Raw genomic sequence first — 24,523 nt, 5'->3', positions numbered from 1 at the left:
TCTTCAAAGATCATTAAGTAGCCAATAACAAACCAGAGTCATCGTGAGGTCTGGGCAAGCCGTCGAGGCGATATTGACCTTACTCCATCGGGTTACATTTTGCGACTCTGCTTATTGGTTGAGTTTAAATATCCTGGCACTGACGATACAAGGGTAGCGCAACATGAAGCTTAAAGTAGTTTAGGCCAGAGCCTCAGCTTTGACTTGTAATATGGGCATTTGCATATCCGGACGTGTAAGCCTCAGGGTATTAGAAAAATTGATCGCCAGGAGCATAAGAGACAAAATTATTAGGACATCTTATGGCTCTTAGACTAAGCTTCTTAGAATACTTATTTTTATACCCTAAGACTTAGGAGGCCAACTTTTCTGCTACCCACTAGGTAAGTCAAAGCCGAGGTGTCTTGATGGATGACTAGCAAGACATTTGCATCATGTCTTGTTTAATAATATCTCGCTTATTGTGGCTTGGAGTCAGTCCATAGTGATGACGCTCAGGCGTGGCAAGAAACCGCTATCCAGCACTGTTGAACTTTGGCTACCCTGGACAACCGGAAACAAACCAACTCGTCAAAGGTCACAAACAATTTTAACACACAACGTCAACAATCATTTCAGAAAACAAAATTGTGAATGAAATAGATGCCTGATTACTATCTGATGATTCACTGAAATTGATAATTTCTAGCACGTGACACAGCTATTTAATGTCACTGCCTACGCACTCCTCGCAAACACCAAAAACAACAACAAAACATCGCTAGCTCAAAACCACTCAGAGAGGCCCGCGACACTCCCCAACAATGGACGACAGGATATACCAACTTGAGAGAGCTGGGCTTTGTGATATTCGTATTTGCGATGCCCTTCAAGCCCTATTTAATGCTCTCGACAATGTTGCAGCCAGAGATGGCATTTTGCCATTAATCCTTCAACCAAAGATAACTTTTTAGGAGAAAATTCATGATCTAAAGGTTGATGTTGAACTCGACGCATCATCGAAGAGAACAAACGTGATTGCTGGGAGCTCAGATACGACTGAGTTGCAAGTCGGGAGCTTCCAGAAACACAAGCCCAGCGAGCATGTTCAGGGCCATCGCTCCTCAACGAGCAAGCGCAAATCCAAGTCCAAGGTCTCGAAAAGCGCCAAGTATCTACCCACACGGAAACGGGATCCCAGGGACTATGCATTGGTCATCCGCCTGACAAATAGATGCAAGAAGCTGCAAAAGGCCAGGCTAAAGCTTGAGAATGAGAAGCAGGATGCTCATTTTGCTGCTAGCAAACTGCGCCGAAAAACTTGAGAAGAAGCAGAAGAAGTTGTCTAAAGCGAGACTTCTGTCAGAAGGAAAAGATCTAGAGATCGATCTCCTGAGAGAAGGCATCAATACAATTGAGCAAGAACTGAAGTCGTCGACCAGGGAGGATTTTGATGGATCCTCTGAGGACTGTCAGGGAATCGGTACTGGCATGCAGTTATGTGTCGAACCCATCGCTGAATGCCACTCTCAAGACTCAAACCAGGCCACACCGAACAACGGTAGTTACAAGACCACGGATCTCTGGAGCCAAGAATATGGGACTACTACCGACAATTCAAGCTGTTGGGGCGGGCCCAAAACGGCGCCCTCTATCAAATCAGAGCCTTATCAGTTGTTCGATCATGGCGGCAAGAAGGATTTACTATGCCTCAAGACAAAATCCGCAAAGAAGAGTTCCCGCTGCACCACTGAATCCGAGTCCCCAGTCGAATCCCTTGAGTGTGGATCGCCTATAGACATTTCTAGCGACGACAACGACGTCGCCGTCAGAAAATCATGTCGACCACTTCGAAACACAAAGAAAGTCAATTACGACGTGGGAGCGCCCGAACACTGGCCGATTGAGTTCTTCAACTGAGGCGATGGCCGACTGCTGTGACATGCCAACGGCTGTACTTTTTTTGTTGGTCTCTTGATCATGAATTGGCACGCCAACTGGATCGGTGAGTTTCTTTCCCTTAACGTATAATGCGGTATAGCTGACAAAATATCGTAACCGACAGTTTTATCGAGGCATTCATGATACTAGCGCACACCGATTGTGCCATTTGGGGAGGGATGTATCATTGCTCATAATATTAGCTTGCTGTTCAATATCGGATTTCTAGGGAATGGTTATTAGGCAGTTGGATGAAGACAGGCACAACTATCCATGGCCACTTCATTGCTATAAGTCGGGAAGCTATACTGTACTTGCATGGATACTCAATTTATGAAACGCCCCTGTTCTACCATCTGTAAACCTTATTCAAGGTCCTTTCTTTCCCGAGACTCTAAAGCTAACTTACTTTAACACTCGCCATCGACATACTAGGTATCTACTTTGGTACTTTACTTGGATGCTAAGTCGCAGGAATAAGTCGCCTTGGGTGATGAGGACCAGGGTCACCCGAATGACAAAAGGTCATGAACCATGTTCCATATTCAGCGGGTTCAATAAAGCCACAGAGAACAATATCACGACTTGCGATGAATGAAATTGAAATCACATGCAATCAAAGTTCGGGTGAATGGATGTAGATGTTTTCTTTGGTCAAGGATGCTATCCGGACGCAAGCCCGGAGCCTTCTCCACTTCCGTCCGACACGGCGCCGGCCATTGACCCGGTTACGGAAGCTCACAATTGCATCCTAGATGATAATTCAGAAAACGGCCACCGAGACTCTCACCATTAGTTTTGATCAAGTCTTCGGCTCGGGCCGTTGCCCTGAAGTGCACAAACGCGATGCTCGTGCATGCCTGCATCGCATCATCTTCAGGGGTCGTTTGCCATTAAGCTGTGAACGTGGAAATGATACATGTCTTGTGCTAGATATATCGCTAATGAGGCTTGTCAATCAGGCACGTGGGTGGTTGGTTCCTGGTGACCTGGTGGTTTCAAACTTTGATTCAAGCCTGCTGAGGACAGACATACAGACGCTGATTGGTGGCATGGGCCTAGGGGTAAATACAAGCTCACGAGGTTGTATTGGACCCCGGTATGATTAGATGGATCATATATTGGGATGAATAAGTTAATGCGAGAGGCATATATAGTTTCAGGACGCCTTTGCATGGAATCTTGCTTTGTTTATCCTCACTCTTGCTCATCATCTCACCATGAAGTCTTTCGTTTCCGTCGCCCTTTTGCCCCTTGCGGTTCAAGCCGTAAGGATCGTCCAATCCAATGATGATGGCTGGGCCGAGTCGTATATCCGCACCTTCAATGACGCTTTAAACAGCGCAGGCTACGATGTTGTTCTTTCGGCCCCTGCTGAGAACAAGTCGGGCAGCAGTAAGTTGGCCACGCGTAACCGTACATGTCAATCATATCTAACATTACCCAGGCTCTCGAGATGAGAACCCCAAGGATCGCAAGACACCTTGCCAGTACGATAGCTGTCCCGCTAACAGCGGCCCTGCTGGCTCCGATCCCAAGCGACCTGATCTTAACTGGGTCAACTCTTTCCCTGTCACTTCTATGAAGTACGGTATCGACACCTTTGGCCCCAGCCTGTGGGATGGCGCTACCCCTGAGCTTGCCGTTACCGGCCCCAATGTCGGCAGCAACATCTGGCTCCAAGTTCCCTTCTCCGGCACTGTTGGCGCTGCTTGCTATGCCGCCCACGAAGTCGGTATTCCCGCCATTGCCTTCTCTGGAGCTTCTGGCGGCAACACTGCCTTCAACGCCAAACCCGTTCCCGAGCGTAGCCTTGTCTACGCCGAGCTTGCAACCACGTTCGTCAAGAAGATTACCGACTCCGGAAAGCCTTACCTGCCCAAGGATGTTTACCTCAACGTCAACTTCCCTAAGGTTGAGGGCAAATGCACTGATGCATCCAAGTTCCAGTGGGTGCTGACCCGCATCAACAGTGGCCTGCTGTCCGAACGTGATACTGAGTGGTGTGGCGAGGACCGTCTTCCTACTGAGACTGAGATTGCTCTCAAGAGTGGCTGTTATGCTTCTATTAGTGTTGGAGATGCTGCCGATAAGACCACAGCTGATGCTGCGAGACAGAAGATCGTCTTGGAGAAGATCAAGGACATGCTTGTGTGTGTTGACTGAGCGAGGGTGTGAGTTTTATAGATATAGTTTTTAAACCCAATTGATTTATATAACTCAATCGATGTCTTGATAAATTATTCATTTCACAGTCAAATAAATGAAAGTAATAATGCCGTCGATAATAAGCATGTTGATGATCGGACTCATAAGCAAAAGCTTATCGATAAGTGTAGACACCTGAATTTCCAGGCCCATTTCAGAACCTTTGTAGCAACCTCGACTTTTTGCGCCGCTTCCATATCACGATCAAGGGCCGGTCCGCCAGAGCTCTCAATTCCGACGTATAATGGCGCCAATCGACCGTTGCTTGGCCTCAATGGCCAGGCTATCCCTCCTCCAGACTTCCCGGCCGGCAATCCCCTCGATACCCAAGTTTCTCGCCCCGGCAGCGGCCCAACAAGTTCGACAGGCTTCGGTGGTTCGAATCAGGAAGACAGCGAAGAAGAAGAAGCCACTCCCCAAGGACTTTAAGAGACATAACCTGAACAAGAGGGAATTTCCCCAATACTCGTTATGTGAGGCTATGAGGTCAGTGGGGAGCTATAGACCGGGATTTAGGAACCAGAGACTAATATCTTGTAGAATCCTCCGAGCCGTCGAGGTTGGCGAACCCCCCGCTTCGATCAAGTACGAACTGCACATCAACCTCAAGACCGCCCGTAACGGCCCTGTCATAAAGAACAGCGTCCGTCTACCCCACCCCGTCCAAAGCGACTGGCAAATCGCCGTCGTCTGTCCCGAAGGAAGCGAGATCGCCCGTGATGCCACCGCTGCAGGTGCCGTAGCCGTTGGTCAAGAGACCCTCTTCGAAGCCATCCGACAAGAAAAGATCAACTTCGACCGACTTATCTGCCACGAAGCCAGCGAGGCTGCCCTCAACAAGGCCGGTCTGGGAAAGATCCTCGGTCCCAAGGGTCTTATGCCTAGCAAGCGTATGCGAACTATTGTTCCCGATGTCGTCAAGTCGATGCGAGACTCCGCCGGTGCTGCGGATTACCGTGAGAGACAGGGTGTTATCCGTCTGGCCATTGGACAATTGGGATACTCGCCAGACCAGCTCAAGAACAACATCAAGGTGCTACTGGCCAAGATCAAGGCAGAGTGTACCGAGATTTCAGAGGAGGTGCACAAGGAAGTCCACGAGGTTATTCTCAGCACAACACATGGACCAGGTATCAGTTTGAACGGAAACCTGAAGGACGCTGAGGAGAAGATTACCCCCGAGGCTTTGTCGAGCATCATGTAAAAAGTATTGAGGGCTTGTATAATTGTATCATATGTCATATTAACGAATAGAGCTTGTGGGCGGTCGTGGGTATCATTAGTATTGTATTTGCAGTGAAATCTTTAACCACCTCGGAGAGCCTTGACGGCCTCTGATTGTGCATCCAGCACTCTATATATTGCCAAGCACTTGAGGACTCTATCCTGGCCTTTAACGCCAGCCTTTTTGGCTTCTTTCAGCGCATTGCCCAAATCCAGCAGCAATGTGTTTCTGCAACGTGTCAAACGTTCCTCCATTTTGATCACATATGGTGTGTCGGGGTCCATGGACTCGAGAAGCTTTGTGATTCGGCTGCATTCTTGAGCCGAAGTGAGCAACTTCGCAGTTGAGCTCCCGTAGTTGTCGTCCTCCCCTTCATCCTCACTATCCTCATCCCAGTCTTCGTCAGCTGGCAGACTGTCCAAAGAGAGGCGTTCTTCTAAAGATGCAAGCCGCTCAGATAGCTCTATCATCTTTCGACCCTTTTCGATAGCAGATCGCACACCACGTAGTTCCCCGTTGAGAGTATTAGTCTCTTCCCTCCGCTCCGTCACTTTGGTTTTGACTTCTTCAACAGCTCTGCGAAAGCCTAGCAGAGAGACTTTGGCATTTTCGACCTTGTCGTCGCCGCCGCGCAGCTCACTGCCCAGCGAAAGAAAAGCTGTGTAATTTGAATTGACGAGCTCGAGAAGTTCAGAGCTAATAGCAGCACTTCGGTCACGCAGGTCCGATCTTAAATCCTCGAGTGTTTGGTGGCGGTGCGGTAAAGCGGATAGGTAAGCGGCAGGTTGAAAGTCTTCAGCGAGAAAGTCGGCGCGAGGAAGAGCTTCAGGGAAAGGGAGAGGAGCGTCGTCGCCAACAGAGGATGAAGAGTCGGAGCTAGAGAGCGTGAACTGTTTAGATACGCCAAGGCCCGCCATGGATGATGCGAGTGAATCTGGCGCGGCAGCCATCGTTAATTGTGGCGGTGGTATCGACGTCGCAGTCTCTAAGTGTCTACATGTAGCACTAAAGGTGAGGTGGCATGGATTTGGTGGAGGAGTTTCGAACGGTCGGCGCTAGATCTGGTAGGGAGTGATTAATCTTATCGATAAACCCCAGATCTTGTACTTGAAACTGTACATATTTCCTACAAGTTGGATAGCATTTAAACGTTTAAAATATCTATATTTGACATTTGATGCTACTATAACTTCATTATTGAAACTGGCTTTAATTAATCTATGAATCAGCCTGAACTTTGCCAGAGGCGAAAGGGTAAGTGCATGTTTGAACACGAACACGAATGGCCAGGAACAGCACCCTTGACAGAACTTTCTCAACCATTGAACCCCTGGGACGTCCACCTCCGTTGTTCAATAAGTTTCGTTGTATTTTCCGTTCGTCAGAATGGCCTTATATGGAACCCCTCAGTTCCGTGAACCGAAGCCCCTTCCATTGGTCATCTCTCAATTGCTGGTGATCAAGACCTGCTCCGTGCAACAGGCAGCGGCTTAGCCCAGTGGATAATGTGCTCAATAACAGGGATTAAACCATTGAACACAGACGCAGTTAGCAGCAGCAAGAGTGACCAAGACAAGAAGTTTCGAAGAGCGGATATATATTACGTTAAAAAAGCCGAGTTGAAGCACAAATTGCCGAGGGCCGCCTCGTGGCTGAAGATCGGAGTGACTATCAGATGCCAATCATCAGGGAAGAGACAGTTGAGGGGGGCATTGTAGTTCTTATCACCACTCGCAGGTTCCTATCCCCTGACGACACTCAGTGCTCAGCACACAGAAAGTTAGCCATTAAGTTCTGACTATTGGTTTAGAAACACCGAGGCACTCTTTGCAAAAAGGGACATCGTTACCCATCTGGACAGGCGTAAGATCGGCTTTTGAACTCCGGTTACAGTGCATCCCACGTGAGCGAGCAGGCATCATAACGACTACGATGCCTCCAGAACAAATCCATCGTTCTGGCATCAATTCAAACGAGAGGCCCCCAACCCTTTTCAAGCGAAGTCGGAGTTTGAACACTTCATGATCGACACTAACTGCAGTAAGACGTCTTGACCGGATCTTATCTGATGGTTGCAGAATCAGCTCGTGCAATTCCGACTTATGCCGGCCTATTCCAGGTGAACCCCGAGCTTCGGGTTAGTTCAAGAAAGTTAAGGCCCATGTTTTGAGGGGTCTTCAGTGGAGGGAATCCATTTAATAAAGAACATTCATTGGAGATCATCAATGATAATCCCCCTTACTGTTGCATTATGACGAGAACGCTCGTACGCTGCGACGTCACGTCAACTACCGTTATACCCATCGCTTTATCAATCACTCCGCCATTTACTGATCCTCGAAAACGCTCCGAATATTGCCTGCCATTAGTTTGTTTAGGGAGCCTGGTCGACGTCGTTGGGATCCGTCATGGTTCAATGCCTGGATGTTGGGTGGGGAGGAATTGAAGGAGGTCAAGGCGCTGCGGAGCCACCAAAGTTATGACTGATTGAAATTGTGTTGTGAAACTCAATGCTTGAACACTTGCTGGCCAGCAATGATATTACGAGAAAACTCGCTCGTCAATTCGGTCGTAATGTGGTAAACCATCCTCTAAATGGACGGTCGCGTTGTCTCCATGCCGTGGTGTGTGCCTGGCGCAGGGGGGGTTATTGCCTGGCGTAGTGTTTCCTGCAGAGTTTTTATCAATCAAATCTTATCAATCTGATCAGATCCACTATCGTCTCCTGGAATCGGACCATTGGTTTCCCAACCGTCGGTTGTGGTCGGGGCACAAAAGCAACGACACACCCCGCGCTTCATTTCCCTTCTTTGCTACTCTTCTCCCCTCTAAGTTGCCGTTGTTGGTAGTCTGATCTTCATTAAAATCTCTGCTTGTACATACTCGCATGGGTTCATCAAGACATTGTCAATCAGACTCTCAGGCTCTTAGCCGTATCAACCAGTCGAGACTAAAGCCGAGGTCGCACCGAGCTGTCACATTGTAACTTGCGTCAGACGTGCCCCAACAATCTTATCAATCTGTTTATCAATCTTCCACCAATCCTTCAGCATCACCACGATAGATGAGTTGTTTTGAGTCACCTCCAAACAAAATATTCCTAAATCGGTTATAATCTATTCCTTCAAATTTTACATCACGAATCCACGCATACCTAGGTTCTCGGCTCTCCGACCCGAGTTGGCCTAACCGACCGACCGAGATCCGATTCGACAGCGACCACAATATCCATTACCCGTCGACGTCCCCATCATGTCGGCATCTTCTCCTCAACAGTCAATTGAGTCCCCTGGAGCAGCAACTCCCAGCATTGCTCCTTCACCAGCTGGAACAAGAAGTCGTGCTATCTCAGCTGCACCTGGACCTGCGTCACCCGCCACAACAGGATCGCACAGCCACAGAACGCCACTCTCCATTAAGCCGAGTTCGAAGCCACCTCCACCCACACAACCTCATCAGCGCACTGCTCTTCCATCCATCAACAAGATGGCCATGTCGTCTGTAATCAGCCCCAGCCCGGCTCCGCCGGAGCCTCCAAAGGTGTCTATGACTTCTAAAGAATGGGTGATCCCTCCTAGACCCAAGCCCGGCAGGAAGCCTGCTACCGATACACCACCAACTAAGCGCAAGGCTCAAAACCGCGCAGCTCAAAGGGCTTTCCGAGAGCGAAGGGCTGCCCGTGTTGGTGAACTTGAGGAACAGCTAGATCAGCAACGTGAGGTTCAGGAAAAACATGAGTCGGATCTCAAGGACAAGATTCACGAACTTGAACTTGATGTTCAGTCCTACCGGTCCCGATGCATGTTGCTTGAAAATATGCTTGAACGGGAAAGGCAAGATCGCATCAGGGTTGAGACAGAAGCCGAAACACTGAAGCGTCGCCTGGATGATGGCATCTTTAACTCAAATTTTCAATCACGAACTATGAGCGCTCAGCACTCTTTCGATGGAATGCACAGTCCTACAAGTCAAGGACCAAGACACAGTCTTCCCGACGGACGACCTGACCGCCAATCAGGCCACTCCTTTTCCATATCACAAATCATCTCTCCCCCAGAAACACTTGACATGAACTCATCCCATGACCCCGAGACTACCCTTACCTGCGGCAATTGTTCCCCAAACGGACATTGTGCGTGCGCAGAAGAAGTGATGAGGACAGCCGAAAGCGGTTGCGGCAAATGCAGTCTCTCGTCCACTTGCCAGTGCCTCGACGAAGCAGCCGAAGCCCTTGACCGAGCTCAGGAACTCAAGCGTCCCGTCTCACCGTCAGCAGATGTATCTCATGAGAAGAGACATCGATCCAGTCCACATGATACAGTGGAGACTGATTATACAGCCATGTTCTCCCGCAAGCCTCCCCAAGAGACATTCTCTGTCCCCACTCAACTCCCTTCTATGGATCCTATGCCGTTCAGAGATGGCTGCGGCTTTTGCAAGGATGGAACGTATTGTGTCTGTGCCGATACAGCACTTGCAACTCCTGCCATGACTCCCAATGATACCCTTCCTCCAATCTCCCAGCAGGTTCAGACCCCTCCTCCTGAGGAGACCGATCTTCCTATTCTTGCGATGGAGATGACGGCCGATGGAGCTGTCAAGCTTCCCCGTCGCACACAGTCCAAGCCAACTGAGCGTTCAAGTGGTTGTGGTCCAAAGGGACCCGGTTCATGTGCTCAGTGCCAGGCTGACCCCAAGTCTGGACTCTTCTGTCGTCTCATGGCCGCCAACTTTAACCGTAAGGACGGTAGCTCTGGAGGTTGCTGTGGCGGCAAGGGCGCTGGTGGTGGCTGCTGTAAGTCTCAGCCCAAACAACCTCAACAAGCCCAACAACCCGAAAAGATCAACCTTCCAAGTCTCCCTAGTCTAGGCTTGAGTTGCGCCGAGGCGTACCAAACACTATCTAGCCATCGCAACTTCTCCAAGGCGGCAGACGACATCGGTTCTTGGCTGCCTAAGCTCAAGGCTACTCCACGACCTGGTACTCGGCCAACGCCTCCTGGTTCAATGATGCCTATCGAGGTTGAAGCAGCAAGTATAATGAGCGTTCTGAAGGATTTTGACGTTCGGTTTGGGAGAGGAATTTAATGGGATCCCAAACCGTTAAAATGGATGGAAAGGATATTGAGTACATGAACAAAATGGTGGTTTAGCGAGCGCACATGCTCATTCGGAAGTTGCAGCATGCCTAATATGGCACTTGGTCGGGATTTGGTTGGAGCGTTGATATTATACCCTTATTTAGTGAAGCTGTAGTCACTTTACTATTATGCACCTACGAATTTTATGCGTTTATCAAGTCTCTAATGCAATGCTTGTAGTGTGATGAGATGAGATGAGATGAGACATATGCCGGCGGATGCACTCAATACCGGATGTCTGGTAAGTAGCAAAAGCAAGGCTTGCATCATGGGGATAGGCTGGTGAATGGACCAGTCGGAGACGCAGGCGAGGTAGAGTTGACAGTAAAGGATGGATGGCGAGTGTGTCTGCTCTTCTGGAAAGCCGCTATGGATGGAGCTAGTCAAAAGGAAACGGTGTCCAGAATGAAGTGGCGGCTCTGGGGATGCTTGATCGGAGGTGGTGATAGTAACAAGTTGATAAGTAAGTACGTGGGTGAGTGACTGCATGGGTGACGATGTGGATAACTAGCTTGAATGAGTTGGTTTACAAGACGCCACGGATGAACGTGTAAATCGCTCTGATAATAGACCACGCGCTGACGTGCATGAAGATAGAATCATACTCGGCTGAAAGAAGACGGGATACCGGGGAAAAGCTGGGGGGCTACGGTCGGACGAGGTCGTCGTGAGATGCCGACAAAGTTGCGGTGGAGCTTTAATGGTGGATCAGCATGGCCAACGCACCGTACGGCACCGCACCGGTATAGATTATAGAGGACGGGATAGGACAGTATTGAAAGTAATGTACGGTAGGACAAATGAGTTGTTTACTTTCTCACGGCAGACGAATGATAACAGCTGCATTAGAGTGGCGAGTTATGGTCAGAAAGCAGCTGAGAATAGTTTTCCTTTGGTTCCTGCTAGCGAGTAATAGGCATCAGGCCGAATACGGCTGCATAACTCGACATGTCGGTCTGTCTAACAAATAACTAATGAATGGGGTTGGGTCAAGCAAGGTCTTTTCGGTCAAGGTTTGGAAGAGTATTTTTCAGCGCAAAGAATTGGTCTGGCAATCAGTGATTGGAAGAGGGTTGCATGTGGAGGTCGGCGCATGATTGGCGTCTAAGGGGGGATGCGTTGGCAGTCGGCACACAGCCCAGCCCAGTTGCTGCGACTCTACAGCAAACTGTTGTCTTTGCTTTGCATAGAGAGAACTGGCGTGGTGCGATCAGATTGGTTGGTTGATGTGGGTGAGAGGGGAAGGGGGGTCTTTATGGTACATTGTGTGATGTTCGAGTTTTGTTAAGAACGTGATGGCAATTGTTAGGAGACAAGTATTTGTTGGATTAGTGGAAACATTGTATGTTTCTATCGCATGTTTAAGTTTTGGAGGATCATGTTTTGTTTCAAAGGTGAGTTTCGCGAGATGTCTGAATGGACGACGAGGTCCTGTTAAACACTGTAAATATACCCTGTCTAGTACTAAATGTATGTGTTGTCGGGTAACTTAACTTGGTTTCCACTACAATAGAACGAAATGCTTGATCCGAACACGGGGAACACGCATGTATGTATTTGTTTTCCTTTTATTTTCTTTATATCACTCATTTTTTACAATTCCTTCTCTTGAGAAATCCCTCGCTTGTCCTCGTGGACATAATTCCTGGTCCAGTTTTTTTGGGCGAATGGTGCTTGCTTGGTTATATGCAATGACAACTCAGAGCTTCAGAGTTGCACCAAAAAAAAAAAAACCCATGATACATGCCTACATACACATACAGCATGATTGTTATTTGCGTCTAGGATTTACGATTTACAAAATCATCTCGATTTCAAGCAGAGAACATATGTAGGTACACTGCATTCCTTAATACCTGCCTACCTAAGCACATACAATAAACAGAACACTAAGGCCCTGCATGTCATTGTCCTACCATCACATCACTGTTCCATCATGACTTGTTGACTCGAGTGGGTGCATTGTTCCACTCTACCGCCATGACGGGACAAAACAGAAAAACAGGTGTTCTTGACAGGGCGTGCAGTGCAGGGAAACTTACCTAGGTTGGAGGCTCTTTTCAAGATCCACAGTTGATGATGATAGTTCCCCAGGAGAACCTTGGATCTTTGCTTAGCAGGTTAGTAATTAGTCTACTAGTTTTCACTGATGAGGGTTTAGTTTAGTAGTCAACAAACAGATAACAAAAACTCCATGTCCAAACTCATTACCCGTAGCGCTGAGACTTGCCAACGCACACCTCTCTCTGCCCTCCCCCCCTGTGACCCCGGCCCGACCTGGCTCGCCTTGCCCTGTCCTATCCTAGGTGCCCTGCCTTTGCTTTGCTTTGCCTTGCCTTGCCTGCTTTGCCTGCCTGCTTTGCCTTTGCCTTGCCCTAACAAAGACCATACAAGACCAGGCCAGGCGCTGACTGACACGTGCGAATCGCACAGGGCTTCAGGTACCGACCCCATAAAAGAACCGTTGATCCAATTGCCTTTCAATCTCACCCGCATTACCGCCTTCGCTCCCTCCGAATTAAGCTTAGTGCACATCAATCCACATCTGCCAACGCTGTAACTACTGTAAATGGCGGTGCTGTCGACACTCCACTACCGTACCCGTACGGCCTGTTCCCGTCCGTTATAGCGAGTAACTTTAGTGGCAGGGAGCTACGGATGGGAATCGGATGGGTCCATTTGCGATACCTCTACCCCATCATATTGAATCCTACCCTTATCCCAGCCCAGCCCAGCCCAGCCTACCAGCCTACCAACCCAGCCCGATCTCGTTGTTCAAAGCCAAGCCAAGTTTGTGTTCGTGTCTGTGCCTGTGCCTGTATCGGTCTTAAGACGTCCGTCTTGTTTCTAGCGACTGCATAGTCGGCATAACCGACAGGTGCCAGTTGTGAGGCCCTTTCTCGTTATTACCGGTCTGTTTCTCCCTCTGCCTCTAGTATAGTACAGTACATACGGCCGTGTCTTCATAGTCCCCTTCCCACGATACTTCTCCCCCCACCTCCCACTTCAACTCTTTTCTGACCTCCCACATCTTCTCTCTTCTCTCCTCTCTTGTCTTCGCCTCGCATACCAAGGACCTGCTCCCTCCTCATATTCTCCGTGTTTTGTTTTGTTTTGCCTTGTGTTCTCTCGGAACGTGCGACTTCAGCCCGTGATACGATAGAAGCACTTCATACGCTAAAGAACCTCGGAACCATCGCGCCATCATCTTTCCAACTTCCCGCGTCCTGTTACTCGTTATCCAGTCCGATCTTTGCTGGCAGGCCTAGCGCTCATTCTCGAATCCTCGTACAACGATCTTCCTTGCGACTCGCCTCGGCATACGTCTGTTCGAGCCATATACCTTTGTCGAAAGGCCCGTGGGCGGCGCCTCATACAGAGCTACCATAGCTGCGCGATTGTGACGCAGTCTCCTCTGAGCCCGAAATGGTTTCTATGCAAAGATCTTTGTCTTCACCAGTCCGCATTCATTCTGCTCCCAGTACGTCTCCGACGTTGCTACTGCCTAGCCCGTCTATGGCCTGAACTTAATTCTGGCTCTGCATGCCCTCCACTTATGCTGATATGATTGGCTTTATAGCTGGTTCCTCTACTGATGCGCAAGAATCGGGATCACCCCCTCCATCTTTCGATATCCATGTGCAACAACCCGCTCGGTCACGAAGACGACGCTCACCAAGCCCGAGCCCAACCCGCGATAACACGCAAAAGCATTTGCGGAACTCTGATAGCAAAGACCATCGGGGTCATGGTCACCAACAGTCACCAGTCATGTCTTCCCGAAAGCCAATTGTGGCACAACCAAACATGCCTGGCCAACCGTCACCAAGAAACAGTCCAAGAGTCTCGTGCCTAAAGCTTAACAAGGACGAAAACGACAATGAATCTTCGTCCAAGTTCAAGCCGTTAATTCAAGATGTTTCGCAATACACCAACCCACACCTTTCGCCCGAATCCGAAAGCACAACCCTCGAAGAGCTGGCTCATCTAGTACGACTGTCCAAGTACCAGGAGCGCAAGCGCGCCAACAATCGTCTACGTCTGCAAAGAAATCTTGTTTCAACTGCCCTCAGTGCCCGCTTGACCCGCTGCGGGGAAATAGCTCATCGTAATTTGGTCGACAGTTTCCGTCGTGACGACAAGGAGAATTTCTCTGCCCTTTACAGCGCCATCCATGATGTACGCAACAGCTGCGACGAGCTCCGCCGTTATGCCCTCCTCGACCCCGAGATGGAGGGTCTTGCCAACGGTGGTCTTGGATCTTCTGAAAGTTTGGATACCCCCACTAACTCGGCAGCTCTTGGCCCTCTCAAGTCAATAACACCATTTTTACACGACATTTCTGCTTCTGCTCGGGATACGTTTTTGGAATTTCTCACTCAACTCCGTACAAACCCTGATTACCTGGCTACCCGTATATGTTCTCTGTCAAGCTCCGAGTTGAACTCATTCTTGACTTATCATAAAGGTTTGGAACCTGTGGAATCCGTCCTGCCCTTCCATGGCCGTTCTGGAGGAAGAGTCCACGCAAGTGCGCCCAAAAACAGCACTGCTGTGGACATTGAGCGACTGTTGTCTTTCCAACGTCACGATCCTCTCTCCATTCTTATCCATACCTGCTTTGCCAATTCCGCTGGACCTGATAGTTCTGAGGATCAACGACGAACCGATATTTGGGCAACGGCTTTGGCCCGCCTGATTTCGGAACCTAAATCCACTGGAGAGCACTTTCTGATTTCGGTTCTCAACATTTGGACAGCAATGCGTGACTGGTCCGGCAAGTCCAATATGGAATGGTACCTGATGAAGATTCTGGAAGACGGAGCCTTTTTGCTGGACCGGGCCGAGGACCAACATGGTACCCGATTCAACCTCTCCGACTGGAACCACTCGGACGAGGTTGCAGCCAAGGAGTTCTACGAGCGAGCCGTAAACCAATTGTTTGAGCTTGTCGACGACGAGGATGCCACTGGAATACCCGAAGGACTCTTGGAGCTGGGAAATGCCATTCTGAAGAAGCTCGACCACAAGTATGTCGAAAACACCTCTCGCTGGTTGGTCTGGAGGTGCCTGTTTTTCGTCTTCCTTTTGGGCGTCATTATCCACCCGGAGTCGTATGGAATGCTGGCCGAGTACCACATCACACCTTATGCGCGTGAGAAGATTCTAAAAAAGGTAGCCATGAAGGCTCATGAGTATGTCTCCAGCATGTGGAGTGGTAAGCCCTCGGCAACTTGTGTTCCCGTGGACGTACCACCAAAGATCAAGGGCCATGTGGAAAGCATCCTCGCCCGTTTCCAGGGATCACGATCCAAGACTCCGGCTGCCAAGCTACTTCCCGCGAGATCTGTTACATCTTTGAGGGAAACCAAGGAGGTTCACCCCTACTTGGTTATCAGCCCAGCTGATCTTGCAACCTTGATTAATGCCATCTTCCCAGAAAGAAGACCACACTCGGCTTCGGGCAGCTTTAGATCAGGCCCGGCCTCTGTGTCGGGCATGTCTGCCATCTCCCAGCCCATTTCCATGTCGAACCAAAGGAACAGCAACTTTGACACTGTCTCCATCATCAGCACCAGCGTCTCTTCAGTGTTTAGTGACTCGACTACGAGGGATGATTACCTAGACGAGCAGACCTCGGTCACACCTCAACGTTACTCTCCTCCAGCAATGGACTCGGAGCTCCAGAGGCGTCTGAACAAATATGAAGATGACGGCTACCGACTGCGTCTGGCACTCCATGAGATGACTCAAAACTTGGGTTCTGACATCACTCGTGGTTCATGTCATCCCTGCGCCGAGCGCTGGGTCGTGCTTTTCATCTCATCTGATGGAAAGAGTTTGTCCACTAACATGACATTCGATCCTGATGAAGAACTAGACGATGAAGAAAACTCGTCTAGTACTGACACTGATGAGGAGGATGCATCGGATGGACCCGAGCTCGATAAGGATTACCACCAACTCAGAGATTCCATTCTGAAGCTGGTGGAAGACTACGAGATCCCCCGTAGCCTTGAGCCAGAGAACAGCCGGACACAGCTTAGCAACCGTGCTTCCGGTCTCAAGCGGTACAAGTCCAAGACACGGATCATCACTACTGAGCGGTCGATGGCCAGCCGTAATCCGTACAGAAAGCATGTTGACAAAGATGCAAGCGAGAGGCGACAGCCATCCATCCCTGAGTCAGAGACCAAGGATGACAAGTCGGAAGCTGTTTTGATCACTATGCTCAAGGCAGCCTCAGCACAATCCAAGGCTCTGGCAGACTTTGTCTCATCTCACCAGTATTGGAAGACCCTTAACCAACTCAATGCCCTCGCATCCCCCTCACTACGGGCAAACGGATTTGCGGTTCTCATCAACATTTTCTCTCGCGGACCAAGAGATTCAATCCGCCGCTCTGCTTCTGCTATTGAGGAGTACGATGCTTGGCTTGTCTGGCTCAAGCAGAGCCAAGAACGCCACGAAGGCATCATCGACCGCATGATGAGACGTGTACGAGCCGTACGCGACAAGATGTGGTACGTGACAGACGTGCGCAACTCAAAGGAGTACGCCCACAGCCGTGATATTTGCCAAGCACTCAAGACTATGGGCATGCCTCGACGCTGGAACTCTTTCCAACGATCGCGAGCCCATATGGCTAGAGGACCAAGCTCATCTTACCTCTACCGCACCGAGTCTCAGATCATGGACCTTCTAGCGGCGTCTGAAGAGCAGGGCGGGCCAAATAAGCTTAGCGACGACCCTGCCGAGGCTACTGCAGCATGGCTTCAACAACGTGGCATTGAGAACTTTTGTATGGGTGAGGAGCGAATTCACAGGTTTTGCTACGAGGTGGACAAGTGTATCTCTAGATTGGTCGGTGAGACTATTCGAGAGGCGCCAGTTTTGTGGTCGAGCGAGCTTTACAAGCGCGACAAGCATGGCTACGACCGCGCAAGGGCCAGGGAAAAGGAGATGTCATGGACTGGAGACGACTCTGGAAGCATCATCAGCGAACAAGACCGCAAGTTCAGCCCAACGTCAAGCAGACCAAACTCACTTGCTCGGGATCTGAGATCGCTGTCAATGCACAACCCCAGCCAGCAGTCTATTGACTCGGTGCGACAGGGCATGCCTCGAGCCAGCTCAGCATTGTCGGATATTCTTGATGGACAAGAGTACTTCGATCGTGCTTCGCCCGCGCACACCAACGATTCAGCCAGCACTTTCTGGTCGCCCTTCCAACCAATCACGTCTCCCAGTTCAGGAGCTTCTCGAGGGTACTCGCCTACAACTAGCATGACGAACTTGTCTACAACCTTTTCTCATTCTCAACATGGTACCGCACCATCCAACTCGACCTTTTCAACTGGAACTGGCACTGGACGTCCTGGTACTTCGGCCTCATCAAACGAGACAGTGTTCCAGCACCAGCGAGTGGATGATGAGAAGACGCGCTTCCTCAACGAACTGAGGCAGTCCCTGACCAGTCTTTTGCTTTCAGACCTCGGCAATCAAGTTTTCTCTCGGGGTTCTGAAACAGATGGCTGGTTTGACACGTTGGGACAACAGTGTATCGATCGCAAAGATGCTCTTGACCGCCGAGCTCGACGTCGATCCGAGAAGCGAAGCTCAGGCCGTCCAAGAGTCATTGAAAAGAAGAAGAGCTTCGGCAACCTGCGAGGAGCCGGTGATAACAACTCTGAGCGTGCATCGGAAACTTCGGAAGGTGTCCCTCAGAGTATAAACGAGGGATCGAGTACCAACGACTCCACGCCGCGCCTGTCTGCGACCAAGGAGGAAAAGGAAAACAAAGAGTTCCCTTTCAAAAAGGCATACAAACGACTACTCAACATGTTTTGCGTTCATCCCAATCCTTACGCAAAGTTGAATGCCCTTTATGAGTTGGAGAACCTCATTGTGGCTGCGCTCCAATCGAGCGGGCAAAAGAGGCCACGATGGAACCGGTCTGATGCTGGTTCGAGCGTGGTGACAGAGCACAACACCAACGCTCGCCCTACACCTTTGGAAGGGACGATTGACAACGTCAGAGAACGTCGATCGCAGGCACTTCAATCCCAGCTTGCAACGCCTTTCTTTGGCCCTCGTCAAACCAATTCCGAGACGAGGTCAATCATGTCGGGAGGAAACGTCAACACCGACATCATCACCAAGGAGCTGCAGGCACTGTTCAGAGAGGCGTCGATTCGACCAAAGACCATCTTCCGCGACTTGCAATTTATTGCGTCATTTGTTCCACCTTCTGTGCTGGATAAGCAGGAACGCGGCAAAGCTTTCTGGAACACTGCTCTGGCGGCACTTAAGCTCAAGGCAGAGGTTTGCCGAACCATGGTAGAAATGGCAGACGAAGTGGTTGCGGCACACACGCATGTGCGAAAACCTAACGATAATACTATACCAGATGTGCCACAATCAACAACAGGCACACCACCACCGCCGTCAACAACATACAAACTGGATGATGCGGGTAAGATGTGGACAATCACGGCTAAGGAAGGATTTCCAACAGCGCAGCGCGAGCTTGCGCTGTTTTACCTTTCCAACCCGGAATACGTTGAGCGGACAACGCTCCCTCTCTCCAAGCCACGCGAAGTATTTAAGCAGACTGTCATGGACAAGTATGGCCGCTTGGGCAATGGTGGAGGACGCACAGGGTTCTCGAGCGGAGGAGGCGAAGGCAAGGAGAGCGATGTGAGAAGCGACCCAGGGCTGATGTGTGTCGCGGTTCACTGGATGGAAGCGGCTGAGCATGGGGGCGATGAGCTGGCGACGAGCTTCCTGCGGCAGAATGAGTTTATGGGTGGTGGTCGTTGATTGAGTGAGTCGAGTTGAGTTGCTGGTGGCGCTGAAAGTATTATACCCACGTGTTTTTTTGTTTGGCGCTTGGGCGTCTATAAGATTTCTTTGGATGCTTTATAGAGGAAATTGAGGATATGTTTGATACGATTTGAGGTGTAGATGATGTTTACGAAGAGATGTATGGGGGTTTGTATGATTGATACCATATAGCATATGAGCATTTGTACATGCAATAGTGTTGGCTGGTGAAAGCACCAGTTGTATATAAATGATACATCCTGATCTCTTGACTATACTTGGCTGTCTATTTTTTTGAGCACCTTGTCGGTGATCTATTTGGGTGAAGATACTAATTTAGCTAAATGTTGTCTATTGTACCCGTTCCAGTACTATAGAAGACCACAATCGGAACTATAAAAAACGAGCCTTTGTATTTCCATATTATCGAAACAGTAATGGAAGTAATGAAATGACTGTGAACGGTCGAAAATAGGCTATATCCGGTCTTGGACATGTCGAGACCCGAACGATGGTCTGATTTTCCGGGGGTTTTGGTGGGTTCGGTAAAGGCCGGGACCAACTGTCAGATGTTTCGGAGGCCCCCAGAATGTGAGGGTTTATTCCATATCGGTCGATTCACAGACGAATCTGGAGGTGAAGTTGCTTGAAATGGTATCTATCGCACTTAGAAAGGAATTAGAGAGGTATAGTGTTGGATTACTTCTTATGGTTCATGGTCTATGTCTTTGTATTGGCAGCATTCATTCACCATTGAGTTCCCAAGTAGAATAAGCGATACCTTTTTATTTAGTCTGTATATAGCAAACAAGGCATATTAATATCCAAATGGAATGTTTGCCATATTGAGTCTCTCTTTGATTGTTTTACAATTATTTATTTATGAGTATCCTCGAGAGTCAAAGTCATATTGAGACCCGACGCAATGGTACGGACCCCGGCAAGGCCCGAAGTGGCAGTGTCGGCACTCAATTATGGCACCACCAAAAACAACACCACTCTACCTACTATCAGCCGTCAGCTCAGAATATCAACATTCGACTTGATAAAATAGACGGAATTGAACGAAACTGAGTTTAAGAAAATCAATATATAATAATGAGCATTCATACCCTCAAATTAATACTCATCATCCAACACAATCACAAGCATCTCTCACAATCACAACCATTGCATCTTCAGATCAAACAACTTACACCACTCAACCAATCACATCAACCCATTCAAAATGGCTCCTATTCCCATGATCACATCCACTGCTGCTCCCAAGTAAGTTCTTAGTCTATCACATCTAATAAATAAAGAAGAAAAAAAAACTAACTTAATTCCAGGGTCCTTCCAGTCCTTCTCGCAGTAGGAAGCATCTCCATCGTCGGCGGCTACGTCCGCTCCCAACTCACAACTCAATCACGCACATTCGACCGTCAATTCAGCCAATACAACACCCACAAGAGCGAATCCGCAAGGGCAAAGACATTTGACGGCTCTGTACCTGATCCTCGAACAAGCCTCTTTAACGTTCTTGGCTGGTGAAATGCTTAAAACAAACTATGGCGTTTATGGGTTGGGTATTTCTGGATCTGGGTGCGAGGCGTTTTAAATCTGCCTTGAGAAAATAAAGTTACATAATTAATTTAAACAATTATCACGAACCCTGCTTCTTGTGGGCGTTGTACTAAGCTCAATCTAACTGCCGTTCCGTTTCTACACGGAGAGGCATCCGACTATTGATTCTAGGTAGTTGACTAGTGGAAATGAGCTTCTTTTATCGACTTGAAGTGTCAGTCGTCTATCCAAATTTTACCATCACTCAACATCTGTTCAGAGTCTTTTAATCTCAGGAACCTACATGTATAAACCATGTAGCCGTATCATCATTCAGATCTGTTATAATAACACCCGGACTTGCCCTCCTCCAACTTTCATCGTTCAGCTCCATATCAACCAGCACATGACCCCCTTCCTAAATGCAACCCAGCACCCCTGACGCCCTGACACGCCCTGCCTCATTAAGCTTAAACATGGTGGTGGTCTAGACGTTCGATAAACTCAGCTCAGGCTTGGCATTTCTCCTTTTGGTTCAGCCCTACAAGCACCGCCCCTGTTGACCCAATTACCTTTCATCTACCGTTCAATAGCGACGCCGTATTTTTACAATTCGGGCTTTATCAAGGTAGACGCCACAGACAGTTGTCAAAGCTACCAATAGCCAGCGTACAATGACCAATGTTCCCGTGAGCTAATGCAGATATGGCACTCGGAGGTTTGAGGACCCGGTGAGGCGGTGCGGTCGAGGTTGTGCTGGCAGTAGTTTATATGCTTCTGCCCTCGCACAAATGCGTAGTTCCCCTGTAGACACACAAGCCTTTGAGCTGGGCCATTAGCAACATGTATCAACCACCATATCTGCAAAATCAAGTGCAAAACCAAGGGTGGCAGCCTCAGCAACCTACGTACGAGTACAAACCTGTCACGGCACAAGAGGTCCACCCTGTCGAAGCAGATATAATACAATCAGACAAGAAACAAAGAGAAAGGCCCGACTACCGTCCCATCCCTTTACGATGGCCATTTATCAGCGCTCTCATTCTTGTGCTTCTGGCATTGATGGGGATGGTCATCTATGCTGTACGCACTCTGGATGGATCTGATCCCACAACAAGACTCGAAAACCGATCATTCCAAATCACAAATGACAATCTCTTCTTTATGAAAAGACAGGACGTCGTCAGTGAAGCTGCTGCGCCAGAAGTAACGGACGCCACTGAAGCAGAACCCGAGACAGCAGCCGATCCTGGCCCTGAGGAAACGGGTGCTTCTGAGTCTCAGCCCACGGACGATACCTCGAATGCCGACGATGGTGAAAGCGGTACTCTGACGACTGCTCTCGTTGAAGAACTCTTCACGACAATGGTAACAAAACCAGGCTCGCTTGAAGTAACATCCGTTACCGAAACCATCACCGAGACTGGGGAGATCACACGCACACTGGTCGAAACCATTCCAGGAACTACATATGTCACATCATCCGAAGTGCCTGTCGAAGACCAACCCACATCGGATGGCGGCGTGCCGGTAACTGGTGCTTACGTCCCAGTCACTGTGACAGAGCCTGCACAGACAAAGACGAGCATCACCGTAATGGAAAGCGGCGTGGTTCGCACAACTGTCAAGGAGACCACACGCACTGGTCCCCCGATTGTATATGCTTCTGTCGGAACGACGACACTGTACTCCGTCCTTACTCTCGACTCGGAGGGAAAGATTGCGAAGCCCCCCGTTACAAAGTATCGAACGAGCCAGGTTGAAGCCACTGTTAAAACGATTGTCGATGCGCCACCGCCGGTAACAATGGTCCAGACACTCCCTGATGGCCAAATTATCACATCGGTGTCTACACCAATTGGTACGACACGGGTAACGACTATGCCCCCGACGCAGGTTGTCATCACCGACGTTTCCACTCCCACGGGCGGTACTCGTATCGTCGTTGAGGCTACGACACATACTCTCACGCAATCGGATTATTTCATTGGGAAATTCCTTCCACCTATCGTTGCCGTGCTTCTCGCCATGGGCATTCGCGCCCTGAATCAAGCAGCACAACAATACCAACCATTTGCTGCACTTACCAGAGAGGGTGGCGCATTGGGTCGTGAGGCTTTGCTTCTGAGCTTTGATGGTTGGCAGAGCATAATTCTCCCGTTCAAGCTCCTTTTCAACAACCAGCCTCTTCCCTTCTTGACAGCTCTGGCTCTGTGGTCATCGAGTTTTGTGGCGCCTCTATCCAGTGAAGCCATTGGGCTCAAGATTTACGGCCGCTGTAGCAAGGGGGCCATTGACGGCTGTGCTCTTGAGCTTGGTGTCTCTAATAATGCCGCATATGCCCTTGTTGGTCTCTTGGGTGCCCTCGCCATTCTTCTGGCTTTCACGCTCAGCGTTATCAGTCGTCATTGGCGCACCGGTGTGTATGCAAACCCATGGTGTGCAGTCAACGCGGCAGCTCTTGTTGCTCGAAACCCAGAGGTTCGATCTATGGGATCTAGTGATTGGAAAGATCTTAAGACTTCTATCACCGAGAAGAGGTTCGCCATGGGTTGGTTCCGCAACCAAGACGGACGAGACGAATACGGCGTTGTTATCGTCGGGAATATCGATCGTCCCATCGCAGCTACATACGCCAATACGCCATATACTGAAGGTATGGCCTATCGCCCACAGACACGCCATAGAGCTCCACAGACCTTTATGGCTTTGAGCTTCTGGTACCGATTCACATTTCTTGTGTTTTTGATCTGTCTTCTTGGCTTCGTCGGTTACTATCACTTTGTCGATACCTTTGGCACCCTGCCCAAGAACATGAAGAAACTCATGGAGAGCCAGGACTTTGGTGTACGCTTTGTCTATTCCGCGCTTGGTGTTATTGTTAGCTTCTGTTGGGAGTTCCTGTTTACGAGTAAGTCCAGCCTCTATCTTTATTCTTACCTGGTACTAATATTATTAGGTGTCGCTGTCATCACGCCCTACCGCCGCATGGCTGAAGACCCTCAAGTACCGACACGGTCAGTCTTGATGACACCAGCTACCAATCCAGTCTCGGGCGTGTTTGTTGCGCTGCGAATTCGAGATCCTCTCCTCTTCTTTACGGCTTTCACCACCGTCCTTGCACAATTTTTGCCGATTTTACTCGCCAATGTTCCGTACAACCGTACACAAACAAGCGATGCCCACGAGATATGCTCCCGCCTCAGCATTGGCATCTTGCTTGTCATGGTTGTTGCCATGCTGTCCAGTCTGTTGGTCAAATGGCCAGACCTGCCTGTTGATCCCAGTAGTCTAGCGGGAGCGCTATGGTATGTCTCTGATGCGCCATGGGTGAGAGGTCTTGAGGGCGTCGCGGCAATGAGTGCAAATAAGCGCAAGAATGCGGTGCAGGGTCTCGGGGGAAGATGGACATATGGACCCATCCATACACCTATGGGAGAGCGTATGTGTATTGAACACGGAACAACAGGATTCAGAGGTTAGAGGCATCTGTGCGACTTGCATATTTAAAGGGTTTGGTAGTGGTAAAGGGTCGGATGATGTCTATAGTAATAATAATAGAATAATAGCACAAAACATGCTTCTTGCCAATTTATTGGCTCTCAACAGGGATTTTGGTTGACATCGGGGAGTTGGTGAATGTTGATCAACAGATAAA

At 49.3% G+C, this 24,523-nt stretch overlaps 8 protein-coding genes across 8 annotated transcripts; 7 read left to right on the top strand and 1 right to left on the bottom strand.

Moving 5' to 3' along the window:
* Positions 1-1,251: 1,251 nt before the first annotated feature.
* FGSG_05934 (uncharacterized protein) lies at positions 1,252-1,899 on the top strand (the record flags this gene model as incomplete). Its single annotated transcript, XM_011326242.1, has 1 exon — positions 1,252-1,899. One exon carries the CDS (start codon positions 1,252-1,254, stop codon positions 1,897-1,899), a length of 648 nt encoding a protein of 215 aa, XP_011324544.1.
* A 1,241-nt stretch (positions 1,900-3,140) lies between these two features.
* On the top strand, positions 3,141-4,086 carry FGSG_05933 (uncharacterized protein; the record flags this gene model as incomplete). Its single annotated transcript, XM_011326241.1, has 2 exons — positions 3,141-3,315; positions 3,368-4,086. The coding sequence occupies 2 exons, from the start codon at positions 3,141-3,143 to the stop codon at positions 4,084-4,086; spliced, it is 894 nt and encodes a 297-aa protein (XP_011324543.1).
* Positions 4,087-4,348: 262 nt separating this feature from the next.
* FGSG_05932 (uncharacterized protein) lies at positions 4,349-6,318 on the top strand. Its single transcript, XM_011326240.1, has 2 exons — positions 4,349-4,614; positions 4,669-6,318. The coding sequence occupies exons 1-2, from the start codon at positions 4,373-4,375 to the stop codon at positions 5,330-5,332; spliced, it is 906 nt and encodes a 301-aa protein (XP_011324542.1). The 5' UTR covers positions 4,349-4,372; the 3' UTR covers positions 5,333-6,318.
* On the bottom strand, positions 5,434-6,303 carry FGSG_05931 (uncharacterized protein; the record flags this gene model as incomplete). Its single annotated transcript, XM_011326239.1, has 1 exon — positions 5,434-6,303. The coding sequence occupies one exon, from the start codon at positions 6,301-6,303 to the stop codon at positions 5,434-5,436; it is 870 nt and encodes a 289-aa protein (XP_011324541.1).
* A 1,905-nt stretch (positions 6,319-8,223) lies between the features above and the next one.
* Positions 8,224-10,441, top strand: FGSG_05930 (uncharacterized protein; the record flags this gene model as incomplete). The annotated part of the gene is made up of 1 exon (XM_011326238.1): positions 8,224-10,441. Exon 1 carries the CDS (start codon positions 8,606-8,608, stop codon positions 10,439-10,441), a length of 1,836 nt encoding a protein of 611 aa, XP_011324540.1. The 5' UTR covers positions 8,224-8,605.
* A 3,479-nt stretch (positions 10,442-13,920) lies between these two features.
* On the top strand, positions 13,921-19,317 carry FGSG_05929 (uncharacterized protein; the record flags this gene model as incomplete). Its single annotated transcript, XM_011326237.1, has 2 exons — positions 13,921-13,975; positions 14,075-19,317. The coding sequence occupies 2 exons, from the start codon at positions 13,921-13,923 to the stop codon at positions 19,315-19,317; spliced, it is 5,298 nt and encodes a 1,765-aa protein (XP_011324539.1).
* Positions 19,318-20,459: 1,142 nt separating this feature from the next.
* On the top strand, positions 20,460-20,970 carry FGSG_05928 (uncharacterized protein). The gene is made up of 2 exons (XM_011326236.1): positions 20,460-20,589; positions 20,652-20,970. The coding sequence occupies exons 1-2, from the start codon at positions 20,549-20,551 to the stop codon at positions 20,851-20,853; spliced, it is 243 nt and encodes an 80-aa protein (XP_011324538.1). The 5' UTR covers positions 20,460-20,548; the 3' UTR covers positions 20,854-20,970.
* Positions 20,971-22,029: 1,059 nt separating this feature from the next.
* On the top strand, positions 22,030-24,348 carry FGSG_05927 (uncharacterized protein; the record flags this gene model as incomplete). The annotated part of the gene is made up of 2 exons (XM_011326235.1): positions 22,030-23,776; positions 23,825-24,348. 2 exons carry the CDS (start codon positions 22,030-22,032, stop codon positions 24,346-24,348), a joined length of 2,271 nt encoding a protein of 756 aa, XP_011324537.1.
* Positions 24,349-24,523: the final 175 nt, after the last annotated feature.

The sequence above is a fragment of the Fusarium graminearum genome, chromosome 3 (genome assembly GCF_000240135.3).
Source record: "Fusarium graminearum PH-1 chromosome 3, whole genome shotgun sequence".
Classification (NCBI taxonomy): domain Eukaryota; kingdom Fungi; phylum Ascomycota; class Sordariomycetes; order Hypocreales; family Nectriaceae; genus Fusarium; species Fusarium graminearum.
The sequence above is the reverse complement of the archived record's forward strand: the minus strand, read 5'-3'. Positions and strand labels throughout refer to the sequence as shown.

Bases quoted from the DNA above. Each gene is read 5' to 3' on its own strand.
- FGSG_05928 (XM_011326236.1), top strand. From the start codon at position 20,549: ATGGCTCCTATTCCCATGATCACATCCACTGCTGCTCCCAA. The intron at 20,590-20,651 runs GTAAGTTCTTAG...ACTTAATTCCAG, and splicing joins ACATCCACTGCTGCTCCCAA to GGTCCTTCCAGTCCTTCTCG.
- FGSG_05932 (XM_011326240.1), top strand. From the start codon at position 4,373: ATGGCGCCAATCGACCGTTGCTTGGCCTCAATGGCCAGGCTATCCCTC. The intron at 4,615-4,668 runs GTCAGTGGGGAG...AATATCTTGTAG, and splicing joins TCGTTATGTGAGGCTATGAG to AATCCTCCGAGCCGTCGAGG.